Genomic DNA, 19,764 nt, shown 5'->3' on the forward strand with positions numbered 1-19,764 from the left:
GAGAGAAACCTGCAGGTCTCTGATCAAGGAGAATAAAAGCACTGCCTAGGCGATGTTGCATTGACATCACTGCAGAGGTGATACACCGTTCCTCCTAAAAGTTACATCCACAGAATGGCGAAAACACATATCACAACATTTTGGCATAACCTGGTATGTTTTAATATTAGGCAATGATTCAAATGCAAATAACTCTGCCTTGAAAAATGGATAAGCAATGTGAAGTTTTACCTTTTAGAAAGGTGTCCCCTTGACAGTTCAGAAGTAGTATTAGACTGCACTTTGGGTGCCTTAGAATTAGATTTTCTACTCTCAGGAGGGCTATATCCCTTATGTTTTGCCTGCCCTAAATGTGACCTGTCAGCGGAAAACCAAAACAGAAATCTATCAGGAAAAGGAGATGCAAATACAACACTGAAAGTGAAATATTTCTTCATCCAAAAAAAAAAAGCCTCCCAATTCATTATTGATCCTATCCTTTTCCCAAATATTTCTATAATCAATTATTCTATCAAATAATCTGGCCAAAGAAATTACCTTTTAGAACCAATCCCCTCAATACCCAAGAGTTAAGGTTTTTTTTATAACCAGTTGCTTAATATCATATAGCAATATTACAGTTGCTTAAGCAATAATGAATTTTCAGCAATTAAGATACTCAAATATGTCCAATTTTTGCAAAACACAAATCTAGGCTTTAGATCTAAACACTCCTTTAACAGACAATGTAACTATAATAGCTTAAAGGGTTTACAGTAAATGCAATTTGTGATCCCTACAATGATACTCATCACCGACTTGTGCATTGTAATTCAGGTTCGCACAATAAAGGCAGAAGCGGACAGAGTCAATTCTCAAACTGATTTTACACAGAAAATCATTAAAAGCACTAAAAACAGTTAACAAGCTTACATGAAATCAATGGTGATATTTACTATGAATTTAAAGCACTAACTAGTAGAAAGTACACCAAAATCAAGTCCTAGATAAAGAGATAAAGAATTTGCCACAAAATATTCCAAACACATTCATAACAATTGTACCATTGATACATGGTTGGATTATATTTATAGCAATTCAAATCCTGATGCTGCACTGTTTTAAGAGCAAGTTTGAGGGATATGAAGAAACTTTTCAGTTGTTAAGATTTTTTAACCTCTGGCAAAGGTCACATGAGATTTACACAAGCAAAAGAAGCATGCATGAATATATACCCTTGAAAAGCTAGTGTTTCAGACGAGAAATATTAAGGTTAATAGATTCAACTTCTGTAATTCATGGCCAACACCCACCCTTCATGTAAATAACATAAAAAAGCATATTCTAATGAGAGCAACAAAGTTTCATTAATACTAAAGCTGCTTATTTTGTTTAAAATTTTTTTTCAAGTCTTTCATTTTGAACATGATCTCAAAGGAATTAGAAATAAGTCACCGAACACCTCATATGACAACTCCATCTAAATGTACCAGGATGCCATACAGTTCTCAATGTATCATATATGTTCCATCACCTCTTCAAAAAGTTAATCTAAGGTTTCTAGTCTCAATGTCTTTGTTTTCTTTCATTTTTGAAGAAGAACTCAATACTGGATTCTTGAAAGAAGATAGGACATTAGCTTCTCAGTGAATATTTCTCGGGTTCATACTATTATTTTCTTTTTTAAGGTTCTAATCCATAACACAATAGTATTCTCTAAACATTTAACTGGATCAACTACTAAAAAACTACAGTAACCTATAGGCTTTCATGTATCTTAGTCTTTGATGATTTTTCCTTCCAGGGTATATGTTATATGAGTGTATCCAAGCTGAACCTTGTAGAATTTTATATATTATAATTTAGTCTTTACTTTTCCTATATATTCTTACACTGGCAGACTGATATTTTGCTTTCTCCCATGAGTTTCTTATCAAGAGATTTAGTTTCCAAAAGCTGCTTTTGTTTTTGTTTCATTTCTAGTTTCAGATATGAGAGTTCTGATAGTTTAGCCACCTGCTGCGAAGAATCAACTCACTGGAAAAGACCCTGAGGCTGGCAAAGATTGAGGGGAGGAGGAGGATGAGATGATTGGATGGCATCACCAACTCAATGGACACCAGTTTGAGCAAACTCCAGGAAATAGTGAAACACAGGGAAGCCTGGCTTGCTCAGTTTATGGGGTCCCAAACAGTCACGACTTAGCAACTGAACAACAACTCTTTTTTAAAGGAGTAAGATTGAGCAAATTCTCAAATCACTTCATAGTTACTTTTTAGAAAGGAAAGTAAAATATTGTTTTCAGGTATACAATTTACTATCCATGGAATACAATTTACTATCCTTGGAATAATATTTATAAATTATGTCATTCCGGTTCTCTACATTCTTATTTTTTTTTAAAGTTTGCTGTAATCTTTTAAATGAATCACAATTTCTAATTCATTTCATAGTAAAATTTAAATATTCCCTGAAAATTTTTAAATCATGTTAAAAGAAAATCTTATCAGTTCAAAGCTAGACAACTTTGTGATAATGTTCAAGTAGTTAAGTATTTAAATGCCAATCCCAGAAAGAAAAAAAAAAGACATAATATATTTCTAAGTATCAGTAAGTCTCACACAGTAGAGGTAGCAGTCTTCCTTTCCTCCACCCAAATAAATCATTCTCTGGTTTTAAAACATATTGAAATTTATAGCCACCCAAACTCACTCCTGCAGTTTTCACGCCCTTATTCATCACCTTCAAGGAACTAAAGAACATAGCAGGTAGTCTCAATGTGTATGAAAGAGGAAGGGGAGAGAAGGAGGGGAGGAGAAAAAGAAAGAAAATGATGTCCAATCATTCAAGAAAGTGAGGCTCACAAAACTGGCTTCAATCCCATACTGATCTGATTGGAGTAATAACTTTCCTAAAATTATTTTAGGTGTGATATTCTCACTGAGGCCTGGTGAAACAAATATTTTTAAATATTAAAAAATAATGATCTTTATGTCCTTCTGACCATTCTTTGGTGGTGGTGGTTCAGCTGCTCGATTTTGTCCCGATTCTTGCGACCCCATGAATTGTAGCCTGCCAGATTCCTCTGTCCATGAGCTTTCCCAGGCAAGAATACTGGAGTGGGCTGCCATTTCCTATCCTCCAGACTCAGAGATCAAACCCTCATCTCCTGCACTGTAGGCAGATTCTTTACTGCTGAGCCACTAGGGAAGACCCTCTGACTATTGTTCAGCACTGTCTAATATATTTTCTGTAAAAGGTAGTAAATACTTCCAGTTTTGTGGTGGTACTACGTGTCACAGAAGCAGGTATAAATAACACATAAACAAATGGGCACAGCTATGTTCTAACCAAATTTTTATTTACAAAAGCAGGCAGTAGGCTGGATCTGGCCAGTGGCTTACCACAAGAGAAGTAGGCAACCAGATGGTTACTGTAAGTAACATTGTGTGCCCTCCCAAAGTGGGACTCTATTTTATTATGCCCATTTATAAATTGTTAATGCTCAGACACTGTAAAGAAATCTCCACAAAATTATAATGCCCAATTAGAACAGCCAATGAGAATATAACAGCATTCAGTGCTAAAGGAGTCTTCATGCCTGTTAGCTCATTTACCAACTCCCTCATTTATCAAACTTTATGTTTAATATTAATTTTTATTGAAAAGCATGATCTCTTTAAGATCTGTAAAATTTATACCTACTATAAATCAAATTCGCAAGATAGTAAAATTCAGGACAAACTGTTAAGTAGCACTAGAATGAGTCCATTTAGTGAATTAGAATCCAAGATAGTTGGGTGGATGGGTGTGGGGACTGAAGCTTCTCAACCTATGGATGTTACTGGGGAAAAAAACCCTCATACTCTGCAATATCACCCACTAAAACTAACAGTGAAAATATGATTAGAAACACAGCATTCAAATCTATATTATTTTGCAGTTACAGTCCTAACAAAAATATCATCAATTTAAAGATTAAACCTCCACTAACATTTGCACCAATAATCACAGATGGTCCACTCATTAGAGTCGTATTTTTGTACTTTCTCTTTTAAGGTATTTTCTTTTAGGACCAGCTTTGACAAAATTAAAAATATAATTCTGGGGAAGACTTCCTTTTTCTCATTTTCCTTCTTTATAAATATAGGAGAGTAAATAAATGGTTTTGAGCTTCCTGAGAGTGTTAAACAGTGCAAAGTGTGGTGGTTCTGGAAACCACTGAACTAGCTATTTCTTGCACTAAATGATTTCTTTAACTCATTTCTGCACCATTTCCATGTATTTTATAAAAGGGACATATATTTCCAAATCTTACTCTTTTAATTGAAATGTCTGTCCCAACTGCAGTGCATATATTAACACTACAGAAAAAACTGCCTCTGAACCAACACGATTTCCACAGGATATTGACATCATTTCCAAGTGGATGTGGGCCAATTCAGGTTAAAGAAATCTGTGCTGCAAAAGAGCATGCTATTATCAACTCTTGGTTGTGTGCTTTCAAGATTAACTTGAAACCAAGTTTCAAATGCCTCGTGGTGACTTCCAGGACAAACTCTAGTGATTGTCTCTTCTAGAAACTTTACTTTTACTATGCTTTAGTAAAATCTTTGGTATCCTGAAAGATTAGAAACCAACTCTGGTTCAGAAGACATCTAAAAGAGGCCAAAACCTGGTAGCAAAGAGCACATTCCTAATCTAATCGGAGGCAAAATGAGGAAAGCGGCTCATTACAAGCAGCTAGTTAATTCCTTGTATTACAGGTCTCAGATTCTGTTTGAAATTATTATCTGTGCCAGCATGATGTGTTATCAAACAGAAATGATTTGGTATATAATTACACCTCCAAATGTATGTATGTCCATACAGATACACAGACATTTTTATGCCTTTACGTTTTACATGCACATTTATAACATTTAGTTTTATCTTCTATAAATTAAATGCATGCTTATAATGCTATAAAATGCATGTTATAAATAAGCCTCTGATTTTCAATAATCAAGATGGAAAGTTCATTCAAAACACTTAAACTCAACTAATGTCTCCTGTAAAATGTACTAGTTTCTATTTCAGTCACATAACAGAAGTAGTCTGACCAATGTTCCTATGTTGAGTTATGGCAAAATGCTGGCTCCAAAAATTCTCTAATATAGAACTCCTTATTTATCTTACAAAACAGTGTCTTTAAAAAAGAAAAGAAAAAAAAAATAGTGGTTCCTCCTCCAGGGAGTATTTTCAAACCATTTTGGGGAACAGTGGTGCTATTGGCATTTTTAGCAGTTAAGCACCAGAGGTAGAAGATATCATGACCTAAGGGGAAAATGGGCTTATAATTAATTTCTCAGCTTAGATTTGTTTTGCATGGTCCTCCACATACTTAGGAATTCCCTGATGGCTTAGACGGTAAAGCGTCTGCCTACAATGCAGGAGACCCGGGTTCAATCCCTGGGTTGGGAAGATCCCCTAGAGAAGGAAATGGCAACCCACTCCAGTATTCTTGCCTGGAAAATCCCATGGATGGAGAAGCCTGGTAGGCTACAGTCCATGGGGTCACAAAGAGTCTGACACGACTGAGCAACTTTACTTACTACATACTTAAAGCTTTCCAAGAATGAATGGGAATCAACAAGATTGTATTTTCTTTTTTTGCAGCTTTATCAAAAGCCATGCATCAGTTTGGAAAAGTTTATAATAAAAATGCTGCTTACAGTGCTTAAGTCTGTTGTTGCAGTTGTCACATTCAACAAATAAAAATACAGATGCAAGCATATGAATATAGTGTCATCTTGCATCAAGTACCCAAGCATTTACTTACTGAGATAATACTTTGTTATCAACTGTTTTCCTTCTACTTGTTTATTGTTACCTTTGTAAAATGCTCATACATTATATCAATGTTTCTAAACTGTGCAGGCAAGCATTTTATATACTTCCTAATTCAAGATACTAGAGGGGCATCAAAGTAAAGATACTTACATTATACTATACACGCTATACAGTGGAATTGACTGCTTTGATCTCCTTGCAGTCCAAGGGACTCTCAAGAGCTTCTCCAACACAACCAAACCAGTCAATCCTAAAGGAAATCAACCCTGATATTCACTGGAAGGGCTGATGCTGATGCTCCAGTACTTTGGCCACCTTATGTGAAGAGCCAACTCATTAGAAAAGACCCTGACGTTGGGATAGATTGCAGGAGGAGAAGGGGACAACAGAGGATGAGATGGTTGGATGGCATCACCGACTCAATGGACATGAATTAGGTAAACTCCAGGAGCTGGTGATGGGCAGGGACGCCTGGCATGTTGCAGTTCATGGGGTTGCAAAGTGTCGGACACAACTGCATGTGCTAAGTTGCTTCAGTCATGTCTGACTCTTTGCGACCCCATGGACTGCAGTCTGCCGGGCTCCTCTGTCCCTGGGATTTTCCAGGTGAGAATGCTGCAGAGGATTTGCTACGCCTTGCTCTAGTCTTTCACATATGATGTTATAACTTGCTGTTCAATTACTGAAGAAACATTTGTATATATTTTTTTAGTCGCACTGATAACTCTTCTAGGAAAAGCGTTCTTCTCTTCTAGGAAAGCATTCTGAGACTGAGAAAGCATTAGCCAAAAGTGGTGAGGGACATCAGATTCCTTCAATACTGAGGGACAGGAGAATCAGAGTAAACCATCAGTGAAGATATGAAATAATGCACGGCAGCTGATGGCTTATAGGCTTCCAGTATGCTTAAGAAGTGACACCTGGGAAAAATTTCGCACCTGATGGTTAAAGGCAAATAATCTATAATGCAAGGAAAATTGCACAGTATATAAAATATTTCTTTACTGGTCCAAGAAATAACAGGATACTATTAAGAATCTAATGTGCATAACCTCTACCTAGAAAAAAGTAGCCTCTGTTCCTCTTGAGGCCATGACAACCACGCTGAACGCAACACTGTCAGTCTTGCCTCCCAGCCCAAGGCCTGAGAGGATACACCACCCTTCTCAGCATTACCAAAGCAGCCCAAGACGTGGAAGAGTGTGTGCACATGCGCTTCTGCTGGTGAAACTCAAAGTGAATAATTACGCTGTAGATTCGCCCTCACTGAGAGGAGTACGTGACAAGTTACCTGGCCAACTCTAGTATAAACTGTCTGAAGTGTTTTCAATTTAATCATAAGAAACAATAAAGTCGTTTTCACATCACACCATGTCTCCCTTCTCCCAAAGATGAAGAAGCTTCCATCTGACTGAGCAAAGGTCAGGACCAAAAAAGATGGAAGGAACATCAAAAAACGAATATTTAAAAAGGCATCCATACTGGTTAATCAGGCAGAAGAAATGAAGAGAACACACAACTACATGGGCATGCTGCACTGAGGAGAACTGAGGGAAACAAATGGTCTGGTGCAGATGTTTAACAGCTCTGATAGCTACCAGGTGCTGTTTACAAATATTCCACTTTCTTTCCAGGCAGACGGTAGGATAATACCTGCCAAACCACCTGGAAGTTACATGCTGCCATGTAACTTGCTCTGGGTCAAGGGAACATGAGTGGAAACGGATCACTTGAGGGAAGCCTTGGCCAGCCAGAAAGCAATTCAGCACTTTCTCTTGTCACCAGAGCAGTGATACTCAAATACCTGAAGTGCAGACATGGAGCAGGGCCTGCAGGCAACCCAGGAGGAACAAATCTAATGGCTAGATGATATGCTAATATTTAGGAGCTGTCTGTTACCGCAGCATAATCCCTGTAGCATACCAGTTTAAACTGGGCTCTATTTCAACTCTGCCGTCACTCCAATCACCTTTTCACGACCATGTCCATAAAAGAAGTGACACTTCTGCACCTACAAATGCCAAGGAAATAAATCCCTTTATCTCAGCACTAGTATTTGTTAAACACCTACTACTTGGGAACAAAGTAACAAGAGAAACAAAAAAGAACTAAAATCTACTCTGGAAGTAACTAATGACTCTACTTTTGAAGTAAAGACAAACATGGCTGAGGTGTACCCTATGTTTTACAAGTGCTTCCTCAGCCTTCAAAGCCCGCATCCATGAGGCCATTATTAGAAACATCTCTCTGACTTCAATAACCACCTACATGCCAATTTCCCTTACTGAGCTGGAAACTGCTTGTGACAAAGGCTATTCTACTCTCATTTTTATAACTGCTATCTAGCATGTTGCATGATGTTCTACAAATGGATGAATACCATCTTACACTGTTTATACTGCCAAGAACACTAAGGCAGGACTTGTTAAAACTCTAAAGCCAAAAAAGAAAAAGAGGCTTTATTAAAATGAGGCATGCATATCTCCACAATCAAAAGAGTTAGAGAATCAAGCCTAGAGAAAAGATTCAGCACAGATCTGAAAAACTAAGGAATGGAAACCAGTCAGAACTTTAATCACACATACGCTAATAAATTTGCTTTTCTCTGTCCATCTTCTTCCATAAATAAGGCAGGAGACGTACAGCTGGCAACTTCAGATTCACACCTGCCCTTTGCAACCAGAAAGGCAAACACTTCCAATTTTTCCCAGCTTGGATCATGTGACCACCCTAGTACCATCCCTGAACTCAGAATAAATGACTGTAGATTCTCCCAGCTTTGGCAAAAGGCAATGGGTAGATCCTTGGAAGGAAAGCTATGACAAACATAGACAGGGTATTAAAAAGCAAAGACATTACTTTGCCAAGGTCTATATAGTCAAAGCTATGCTTTTTCCAGTAGTCATGGATGGATGTGAGAATTGGGCCATAAACAAGGCTGAGCAACAAAGAATTGATGCTTTTGAACTGTGGTGCTGGAGAAGATTCTTGAGAGTCCCTTGGACTGCAAGGAGATCAAACCAATCAATCCTAAATCAGTCCTGAATATTCATTGCAAGGACTGATGCTAAAGCTGAAGCTCCAATACTTTCGCCACCTGGTGTGAAGAACTCACTCATTTGAAAAGACCCTGATGCTGAGAAAGATTGAAAGTGGAAGGAGAAGGGGACGACAGAGAATGAGATGGTCAGAAAGCATTCCAACTCAATGGACATTAATCTGAGCAAACTCCAGGAGATAGTGCAGGACAGAGGAGTGGCATGCTGCAGTCTGAAGAGTTGAACACGACTGACTTAGTGACTGAAAAACAACAATGGGGGACCTGGGGCAGAGTAAAATCACTGTGGAAAAGATTAACTATCATGCAAAACACATGGGTGAAGAACTGAAGGATATCATTACACAAGAGAAAGCGTTAAGTGACTCAACCATGACCAATTCTTTGTGACCCTCATGGACTAGATAGCCCGCCAGGCTCCTCTGTCCATGGAATTCTCCAGGCAAGAACACTGGAGTGAGGAGCCATTCCCTTCTCCAACGGATCTTCCCGAACTAGGGATGGAAACTGGGTGTCCCACAGAGCAGGCAGATTCTTTACCATCACAGCCACCAGGGAAGCCCTAATCTCAGATGAATAAATTAAAAGGTCAGTTCTCCTGTATAGCGGGGTTCAAAGGGACATAAACAAAATAGGAAAACTTATTATTAGCACATTTACATCAAGAAGTACTCTCACTCAGCTCTCACTCCTTAAGCCTATTTTTCTAGGTTTAACATCTCATTACTGTAGAAACACCAATAAAATGAAATTAATGCAATCTTTCCATATCAAATTAGCAGGAAAATGGAAATGGAAATAACACAAACGGAACAATGAGAAAATGCACTTTTTTTTCCTGATGGTGATAAGTAAATTGGAGGGCAAAAGATTTATGTGAAATAAGTTGACTATAAAAAACTCACTCTGACGAAGCAATTTCATTCCTTGGAACATATTCCTTGAGAGATACCAAAATTGCAAACATCTAAGCACAAGCAAAAACTTTTCCCACTGCAACCATCTAACTATCCAAAAAATGAAAATTAATAGTGGAAAATACTGCACATTGATTCAGCAAATCATGTGACCATTTGTAAACAACTGCCAAAAAATCATAATGATAAGAGGAAATGTTCATGTTGGGATACTGAGTGGAAAAAATAGTAGGATCTAAAAGTATTTACATTGTAATCAGCTACATGCTAAATGGTGCTTTAAAGACATATACGGAATTCCCTAGAGGTCCAGTGGTTAAGACTCCTCGCTTCTATTGCAGGGGGCACAGATTCAGTAACTGATCAGGGAACTAAGATTCCTGTCACCAAAATAAAGACAGACAAAAGTCAAAACAGACTTAATCTCTGGATGATATTTATTTTCTTTTTTGTGTTTTTCTGTATCCCAACCCTTTGAAATAATTTTTTAAGCAAAATATTAATACAAATCTGTATCTTCTATAAAGTTAACCCTGGCTTTGAAAACTCCCTGCTTTGCAATGTTAACAGAAAACAATAACCTCTAGATCTCATAATATATTACTCAGTAATAAATAACTAGTAAAGCTCTGCAGACAAATTTTGTAATGGGAGTGCGAAGGTGGAGTGGATTGGATTCAGGCATTTTTTCACACCATTAAAAAAAAACAAACACTGACAGAACTGAGAAGAAAATTTTATTCTGGGAGAAAGCAAAGGAAGAAAAGAAACAAAGAGCTGATATACCTGACTACCTAAATTTAAAATCTCCTATAAATTAGTACTAGAACAAGTAATAAAAAATAGTAGCCTATCTCTGTAGGTTGAGTCCCTTTTCATAAAGGGTTCTAATAAAAGAACAAACATCCTCAAAATTAAAAGAGAAAAGGGACACTATGACAACTCACAAAATATATAAAAATGGCCACTATGTGGGGAAGACCTTCAACTCTATGGTAACCAAAGAAACAGTAACTTTAACCAAAGGAATCCCTTTTGCCCACAAACTTCTACTAAAAATGGTATGCTGTTTGACCAGGATTTGAAGAACTAGGCAGTCTCACAAAGTGTTAGTAGGAGTATAAATTGGTTTAATCAAAACAAGAAAAAAAAAACCAAATTGATTTAGTCTTTCTGAAAGACAATTTAGCATTCTGTTAAAAAAGTCTTCAGGGACTTCCCTGGAGGTCCAGTGGTTAAGACTCTGTGCTTTCAATGCAGGGGACATGGACTCAATCCCTGGTAGGGGAACTAAGATCTCATATGTCATGCAGCACCAAAAATAAAAGTCTTCAAAATAATTCATATCCTTGGATCCTATGAACCTATTGCAGGAATCTGACTCACTAAAATCAGAATCATACTCAAATGTGATAGGCATGGAAGTAATATATTTTACACAAAAAAAATGAGGGATAGTTCAAATCATGGAGTAGAAATAGGAACCATCATTATCTCTGGGTAAAAAGATTAAATTTATCTTAATTCTTTAATTCTCCTGAAGCATCCAATTTTCTGTTCTCATCATGCTGTGTTTTTATAACAAAGTCAAACAAACCTTCATTACAGCAACCTTAACTGAGGGTTGCTATAAAACTGAATTCAATCCTACCATTGACATTTGAGAAAAACAAAAAAAATGCTAATGAAAATGCTAATTAATGGCCAAAATGGAGGGATAGCCTGCAAATACCTGTGCTAGCAGTGGGAAGGCTAGGTAATATCTCTCAGAGCAAGCCCACACACAAGTAGAAGAGATGAAGGATTTCCTGAAGAAGAAAGAGAACACACAGAGAGGAACAGATCAATAGTAGCCCAACAAATTATGGAAGAAGGGAGAAGAGAAAAACCACAGAAGAGGGGGAAGATATCTACTTTCATTAGGAAGAGAGATGAAGAATGGGTGAAAAACAAAAGAGGGAATAATCAAGAGAAAATAAATATATCCCAAAGATCCAAGTTTCTTTTACCTTATGAATGGACTAAACCTTTTCTTCTTTAGGCAAAAAAGGTAAGTGACCTTGATTTGGGAAAAAGACAAAGTGGTCACAGAAAGGAAGCTACACAAAAAAGGACACATTCACCCAAGTCGGGAAGGAAACAGAGCAAATCAAAAATGAATGAAGTAAGAAATTCTAGGAGGGAAAAAACTTAAATTCTAAACTCAAAGAGTTAAATAACTCAGTTGTTAAGTACTTCACGCCCTCCTCTAAGTCTTTCATCATCTGGATCAAGTAGTTTGTGCAATAAGAACAGTTGGCATAAAGAAAGGAATCGGACTGGAGAGTGAAGCAGTCCAGAATCAAGCCCTGTCTCTACACAGCAGCTGTGTCAAGCTGAGAAAGCATTTATAAAACAGGGACTTCGTATTCGCTAGCACACAATTTCTGTGAGTCTCAGAGTGAAAGAACATGTAGATCTGCTGGAGTAGATGCTGTTATTGTTGCCAATGTTTCAATCACTGGACCACTGTGAATACACCCACAAGACCAAAGCCACTGTGTTTTGGAAACGAAAGTCACAATAATAGTAGTATTTTACTTAGGAAAGCTAGGCAACAGGAATCAGGTTAAAAGAATGGAAAATACAGTTACAACTGCTCTCTCCCAATTAATGCCAATCCTCTCACTCAACATCCCTGGAGAGGTTTCTCAGAAGTTACATAACTGGTACTACAGCACACTCCATTGGGGCTTCACAAGTCAGTCTGGGGTTTGAGGTCCCTTCCAGTCCTGACAATCTAGCACAAACACAAGTATCAACCTTGCTAAAATGGCAAAATGAGATTCAGATGTGCAAATATACTCTCATTTGCACTGTTAGCCAAAATGATTAGACTTTTTGGCGGAAGTTCCAAATTCCTACGTACTGATCATAATTATACTTCTCCCCATAAAAACAGGAAACACCTAAGCAATCAATATCACTAAGTGAAGTCACTCAGCCGTATCCGACTCTTAGTGACCACATGGACTGTACCCTACCACGCTCCTCTGTCCATGGGATTTTCCAGGCAAGAGTACTGGAGTGGGTTGCCATTTCCTTCTCCAGGGGATCTTTCCAATACAGGGATCGAACCCGGGTCTCCCAAATTGTGGGCAGACGCTTTACCGTCTGAGCCACCGGGGAAGTCCCAATATTACTAAATTATGGTATTAACCACACTAGACATGAAGACTTTAAAAGTCATGTTTTTACATGATTTTTAAAGACAGGAAACAACACATATGATACTAGACTTTTGCATACTATTTTTGCCAGGAAATATTTCTTGAAGACATAAAAGTTGAAATCGTGACAGATGAAATGAGGCTGCATTACTGAAAGGGAGGAAGGATTCAAGTTTTACAAAAACTCTTAATTACACCTTGCTTTATGTATTTTGGCATGTTTCTGCCATTCCAAAGAAACTTAAATTTCATTATTTTCCATCAATTGAGCAGTTATCATTGACTGGCTTAAAGCACATAAACTTTAGGGAACGATCCATTCTACACATCTAATTGAATTCAATCTTGAGCACAACTTCACTATTAAAGCCAATGCATCTTAATCAACTAGAATTAACTGTGTCTATTTGTTTTCCACTCACATTTTTAAATACATAATACAAGAGAATATTTAAGTAATTTTCCCTATTATTGACGTGCAAGAAAGATAATGGTGCTGAAACATCACTGGATTTACAAGTAATATACTGCATGACAGTGCAAAATGTTCGTCAATCATATCAAGAGTCTAAGCATAACCTGAGGATTAATATGTACAAAACTCCATTTGAAAAGTACAAGTAACTTATATGTTTATGCATGGACATCTAGAACAGCTCAGCGGGTCAAGAATCCGTCTGGGATGCAGGAGACACAGGAGATGTAGGTTCGATCCCTAGGGTGGGGAAGATCCCCCTGGAGAAGGAAATGGCAACCACTCCAGTATTCTTGCCTGGGAAATATCACGAACAGAGGAGCCTGGGGAGCTATGACACAAATGAACCACTAAGCACACGCACGTGCACGCACATGGAGGAATGGGTCAAGGCTAGCAGTGATTCTAAGTGGACTGTGAAAATAGGACGTTTTTCTTTATGCTTCCCTGTATTTTCCAAGTTCTCTAAAATATGTAACATTTTTGTAATGGGGGTTGATATTTTCTAATCAGCAGCATAAACAAAGTATGCCGCTTTATTTACATTTAGATTTACATTTAAATGTAAATGTAAAAAAAGCAAAAATTTAGAACAAAACTCTGTACTAAGCATTGTTCTATAAGTTTAACATACTGTAATACTGAAATTAACTAATAACCCTGTAAAATAAGTATCCTCACTGTATGGACTAAAAAAAAAAACAAAACTGAGGATTTCTGAAGGATATATAACAAAGGACACACAGCTATTTCACAAGAGACAAAAATTACACACAAACTGTCCTAGCCCAATGTCCAAATGTTCAACCACTAAAATAGCCTGACATGAGCAAGATGTACTTCAATTTCTTCTTTATATTTGACATTTACCTTTTACAAATATATATTTATAAATTATATATAAATTTTATATATATTTTACTCAGCAATATACTGGAGAAGGAAATAGCAACTCACTCCAGCATTATTGCCTGGGAAATTCCATGGATTCTGGTGGGCTACAGTCATGGGGTCACTAACAGTTGGACATGACTTAGTGACTAAACAAGACAATATATACATGATAATGCCTCAAAATGCTGCATAAGGTAACCTTATTAGAGTTTAGCCACAATCTACTTTAATCTATGATGCACTGGAAAAGTAGGTCCAAGCAAATCTGAGTATGTTATGCATAAAATGAGAGTACTTAGCTAAATGAGACATGGAATTCAACATGCAGCAGAATGTATCTGATTCTTCATATTACCCCCTATACAACGACTCCAACTAAAAAAGACCAACTCAACATCAAACACTGAGAATGGATATGCTAACAGACAACCTCACCAGCCTGTCAGTATCCATGTGTTGTCAAAAAACAAGATGGGAAAAAAACTCAAAAGCTAGGTAACAAAACTCAAGATCTTAAAACAAATGAAGGTTCCTTTCAAATAAGGTAAATAAACCAAGTCACAACACACATGAAGGAAGGGATCACAAATGGTTGAAAGGTATGTTGTAGCCTGTGTATAAGACAGTGAGGAGAAAGAAGAGGCCAACAAAGCATGATGTGCCACATGGTAACAAACCAGAGATTCAAGTTTTGAAAATGACTGAGAACTATTTCTTGAGCCTGGGGGTGGGGGTGAGGATGATTAAATAATCACTCTGAATTCCAGTTTTGTGCTACCTAGCTCAAAAACTGGAAAAGAAATTCCCATTTACAGTGAACCATTTAAGCTCTGGTCCACATAGTGAGGTTTTAAAAAAACTTTCTTTAATACCAGTTTCTTTTCAAATTACCATTAAATACATACCTTCCTCCTATCGAGTCGTCTTGTGGTTGGGCCCCGGCAGTGTTCCTCTGTGAACGTCGCAGTGACCCCCCTGGATTGTTATTAGGCCGGTTGGACATTGGCACCTCTCTCTTGAAGGGACATACCCTTTCTAGACACTACCATTCACTAAAAGGGATAAAAAGAGAGAGGAAAAAAAAAGTCAACTATATATGATACAACACCAAAAATGAAGGAACCGTAATAGAGGAAACTCTATATATACAGTTTGATCAGACAGTCTTCACCAACGCTGCACTGTCTTAAACTCTGAAGTCCGGTCGATTAAGGTGTCATAAAGTGTTGCTCTGTCATGTCTGATTCTTTGTGACCCCATGGACTATAGCCCACAGGCTCCTCTGCCCATGGGGATTTTCCAGGCAAGAATATTGGAGTGGGTTGCCAGCTCCTTCCCCAGGGGATCTTTCCAACCCAGGGATCGAATCCAGGTCTCTCCACATTGCAGAGTCTTTACCATCTGAGCCACCAGGGAAGCCCCATAAACTGTCAGGACTACATCAAATTCAAAGCATTAAGTCCAGAACCCACCAGCTAAAATCTACTTGTATTTCTCATGGAATGGCCAAGAAACTCCCAATTCAAAAAAAAAAAAAGTAGAAATCTTTGTTTCCACATTTCTAGTCAAAGAAAGGGGCATTGCATCTAAAGTCGTAACACCTTGGCTGAAGTCGTGTCACAGAACAGGTTTTAAAGGAGTCTGCCTTTGTACAATCCACAACCTCTAGCCTCAGATTCCCCAGCCACAGACTAGAAACAATATATGCCATGGGTACTTCACAGTACTGCTGTGGCCAAATGAAACCACGAATACAAAGGAAATGGCAAAGCTGTAATATCTTAATGGAGAAACCAGGAAAAAGCAGCTCAAGTACAGTAAACTGAGAAATGGCCCCAGATCACCTGGATTTCAACATCAGCTGTGCTGGCTCTGACTCCAGACAAGAAACTTGCCCTCTAGATTTGTTTACCTCTTTTGTAAAATCAGTTATCATCTACCTCAGGGAGATGTTAGCAGTAAGAAATTTGTGAACATAATTTGTAAATGTAATAACAATTTAGTTCAAAACAGAGTTCTTAATTTCTTTGTACTTTTTATCTTTCTATAAGAAACTAATACACAGGGAAAAAAGCTGATACTCAAAGAAAATAAGTTTAGCTGATAAAATAGGTCAAAGTTACTAGAGAGAGATAAAAAACTGCAATTTTTATAAGTCAAATCTGACACTATTTTTAAGTCTCCAGTCAAATTCCAAGTACAGTTCTTCAGTTAACTTCTATTTATTGGGGAGGGAACAGAAGGACTAATCATATGACATTACAAGAGTTGTGCCAAAAGGAATATAAATTAATCAAAACTCCATCTATTCCTGGATTTTAAGAGATTTCCATCCACTGTAACAGCAAAGTGGGTTTTCTTTTGAGTCACATACTGACCCAATTCAATAGAAAAGGGCTATTTCTATCACACATTACCACGCCACCAATTAATATACTAAATAAACTTTGGTCAGAAGGTTCAAATTACTAATAGAATTACTCTCAATTTTATAAAGAAAAAAAGAGAAAATACTATGCAAACATTAAAAAAGAAAGAGCAAAGTTCAATTTACATGAACTGATGGAAAGGTCGCTCCCAGATATGCTACAGGAAAAACAGTATAATTTCCATCTATGTGTACATATAAATAAATAAGCCAGGTGACAATATACACCCTTGACGTACTCCTTTTCCTATTTGGAACCAGTCTGTTGTTCCATGTCAAGGTCTAACTGTTGATTCCTGACCTGCATACAGGTTTCTCAAGACGCAGGTTAGGCGCTCTGGTATTCCCATCTCTTTCAGAATTTTCCACAGTTTATTGTGATTCACAGTCAAAGGCTTTGGCATAGTCAATAAAGCAGAAGTAGATGTTTTTCTGGAACTCTTTTGCTTTGTCCATGACCAGCGGATGTTGGCAATTTGATCTCTGGTTCCTCTGCCTTTTCTAAAACCAGCTTGAACATCTGGAAGTTCACGGTTCACGTATTGCTGAAGCCTGGCTTGGAGAATTTTGAGCATTACTTTACTAGCATGTGAGATGAGTGCAACTGTGCGGTAGTTTAAGCATTCTTGGGCATTGCCTTTCTTTGGGATTGGAATGAATTGACCTCTTCCAGTCCTGTGGACACTGCTGAGTTTTCCAAATTTGCTGGCATACTGAGAGCAGCACTTTCACAGCATCATCTTCCAGGATTTGAAATAGCTCAACTGGAATTCCATCACCTCCACTAGCTTTGTTCATAGTGATGCTTTCTAAGGCCCACTTGACTTCATATTCCAAGATGTTCTGGCTCTAGATTAGTGATAACATCATGATTATCTGGGTCGTGAAGATCTTTTTTGTACAGTTCTTCCGTGTATTCTTGCCACCTCTTCTTAGTATCTTCTGCTTCTGTTAGGTCCAGACCATTTCTGTCCTTTATCAAGCCCATCTTTGCATGAAATGTTCCCTTGGTATCTCTAATTTTCTTGAAGAGATCTCTAGTCTTTCCCATTCTGTTCTTTTCCTCTATTTCTTGGCATTGATCACTGAGGAAGGCTTTCTTATCTCTCTTTGCTATTCTTTGGAACTCTGCATTCAGATGCTTATATCTTTCCTTTTCTCCTTTGCTTTTTGCTTCTCTTCACAGCTATTTGTAAAGCCTGCCCAGACAGCCATTTTGCTTTTTTGCATTTCTTTTCCATGGGGATGGTCTTGATCCCTGTCTCCTGTACAATGTCACGAACCTCATTCCATGGTCTTCAGGCACTCTATCTATCAGATCTAGGCCCTTAAATCTATTTCTCACTTCCACTGTATAATCATAAGGGATTTGATTTAGATCATACCTGAATGGTCTAGTGGTTTTCCCTTTCTTCAATTTGAGTCTGAATTTGGTAATAAGGAGTTCATGATCTGAGCCACAGTCAGCTCCTGGTCTTGCTGTTGTCGACTGTATAGAGCTTCTCCATCCTTGACTGCAAAGAATATAATCAATCTGATTTTGGTGTTGACCATCTGGTGATGTCCATGTGTAGAATCTTCTCTTGTGTTGTTGGAAGAGGGTGATTGCTATGACCAGTGCATTTTCTTGGAAAAACTCTATTAGTCTTTGCCCTGCTTCATTCCACATTCCAAGGCCAAATCTGCCTGTTACTCCAGGTGTTTCTTGATTTCCTACTTTAGCATTCCAGTCCCCTAGAATGAAAAGGACATCTTTTTTTGGTGTTAGTTCTAAAAGGGCTTGGAGGTCTTCATAAAACCGTTCAACTTCAGCTTCTTCAGTATTACTGGTTGGGGCATAGACTTGCATTACTGTGATATTGAATGGTTTGCCTTGGAGACCAACAGAGATCATTCTGTCGTTTTTGAGATTGCATCCAAGTACTGCATTTCGGACTCTTCTGTTGATCATGATGGCTACTCCATTTCTTCTGAGGGATTCCTGCCCGCAGTAGTAGATATGATGGTCATCTGAGTTAAGTTCACCCATTCCAGTCCATTTTAGTTCGCTGACTCCTAGAATGTCGACATTCACCCTTGTCATCTCGTTTGACCACTTCCAATTTGCCTTGATTCATGGACCTGACATTCCAGGTTCCTAAGCAATATTGCTCTTTACAGCATCGGATCTTGCTTTCTATCACCAGTCACATCCACAACTGGGTGTTGTTTTTGCTTTCGCTCCATCCCTTCATTCTTTCTGGAGTTATTTCTCCACTGATATCCAGTAGCATATTGGGCACCTAGTAACCTGGGGAGTTCCTCTTTTGGTATCCTATCATTTTGCCTTTTCATACTGTTCATGGGGTTCTCAAGGCAAGAATACTGAAGTGGCTTGCCATTCCCTTCTCCAGTGGACCACATTCTGGCAGAGGGTGAAGAGGAACTAAAAAGCCTCTTGATGAAAGTGAAAGAGGAAAGCGAAAAAGTTGGCTTAAAGCTCAACATTCAGAAAACGAAGATCATGGCATCTGGTCCCATCACTTCATGGGAATAGATGGGGAAACAGTGGAAACAGTGTCAGACTTTATTTTGGGGGGCTCCAAAATCACTGCAGGTGGTGTCTGCAGCCATGAAATTAAAAGATGCTTACTCCTTGGAAGAAAAGTTATGACCAACCTAGACAGCATATTCAAAAGCAGAGACATTACTTTGCCAACAAAGGTCCATCTAGTCAAGGCTATGGTTTTTCCTGTGGTCATGTATGGATGTGAAAGTTGGACTGTGAAGAAGGCTGAGCGCTGAAGAATTGATGCTTTTGAACAGTGGTGTTGGAGAAGACTCTGGAGAGTCCCTTGGACTGCAAGGAGATCCAACCAGTCCATTCTGAAGGAGATCAACCCTGGGATTTCTTTGGAAGGAATGATGCTAAAGCTGAAACTCCAGTATTTTGGCCCCTTCATGGGAAGAGTTGACTCATTGGAAAAGACTCT

At 38.1% G+C, this 19,764-nt stretch overlaps 1 protein-coding gene across 1 annotated transcript in view; it reads right to left on the minus strand.

The window, feature by feature from the left end:
• Positions 1-19,764, minus strand: part of TRIP12 (thyroid hormone receptor interactor 12) — a 153,294-nt gene that overhangs the window by 89,908 nt on the left and 43,622 nt on the right. Inside the window, exons 2-3 of the mRNA XM_068967672.1 lie at positions 15,270-15,416; positions 232-357 (exon numbers count right to left, since the gene is read on the minus strand). Of these exons, the coding sequence (XP_068823773.1) occupies positions 232-357; positions 15,270-15,367 (224 nt within the window). The 5' untranslated portion in view covers positions 15,368-15,416. The remainder of the gene's footprint in view (positions 1-231; positions 358-15,269; positions 15,417-19,764) is intronic.

The sequence above is a fragment of the Capricornis sumatraensis genome, chromosome 3 (assembly GCF_032405125.1).
Source record: "Capricornis sumatraensis isolate serow.1 chromosome 3, serow.2, whole genome shotgun sequence".
NCBI classification, from domain to species: domain Eukaryota; kingdom Metazoa; phylum Chordata; class Mammalia; order Artiodactyla; family Bovidae; genus Capricornis; species Capricornis sumatraensis.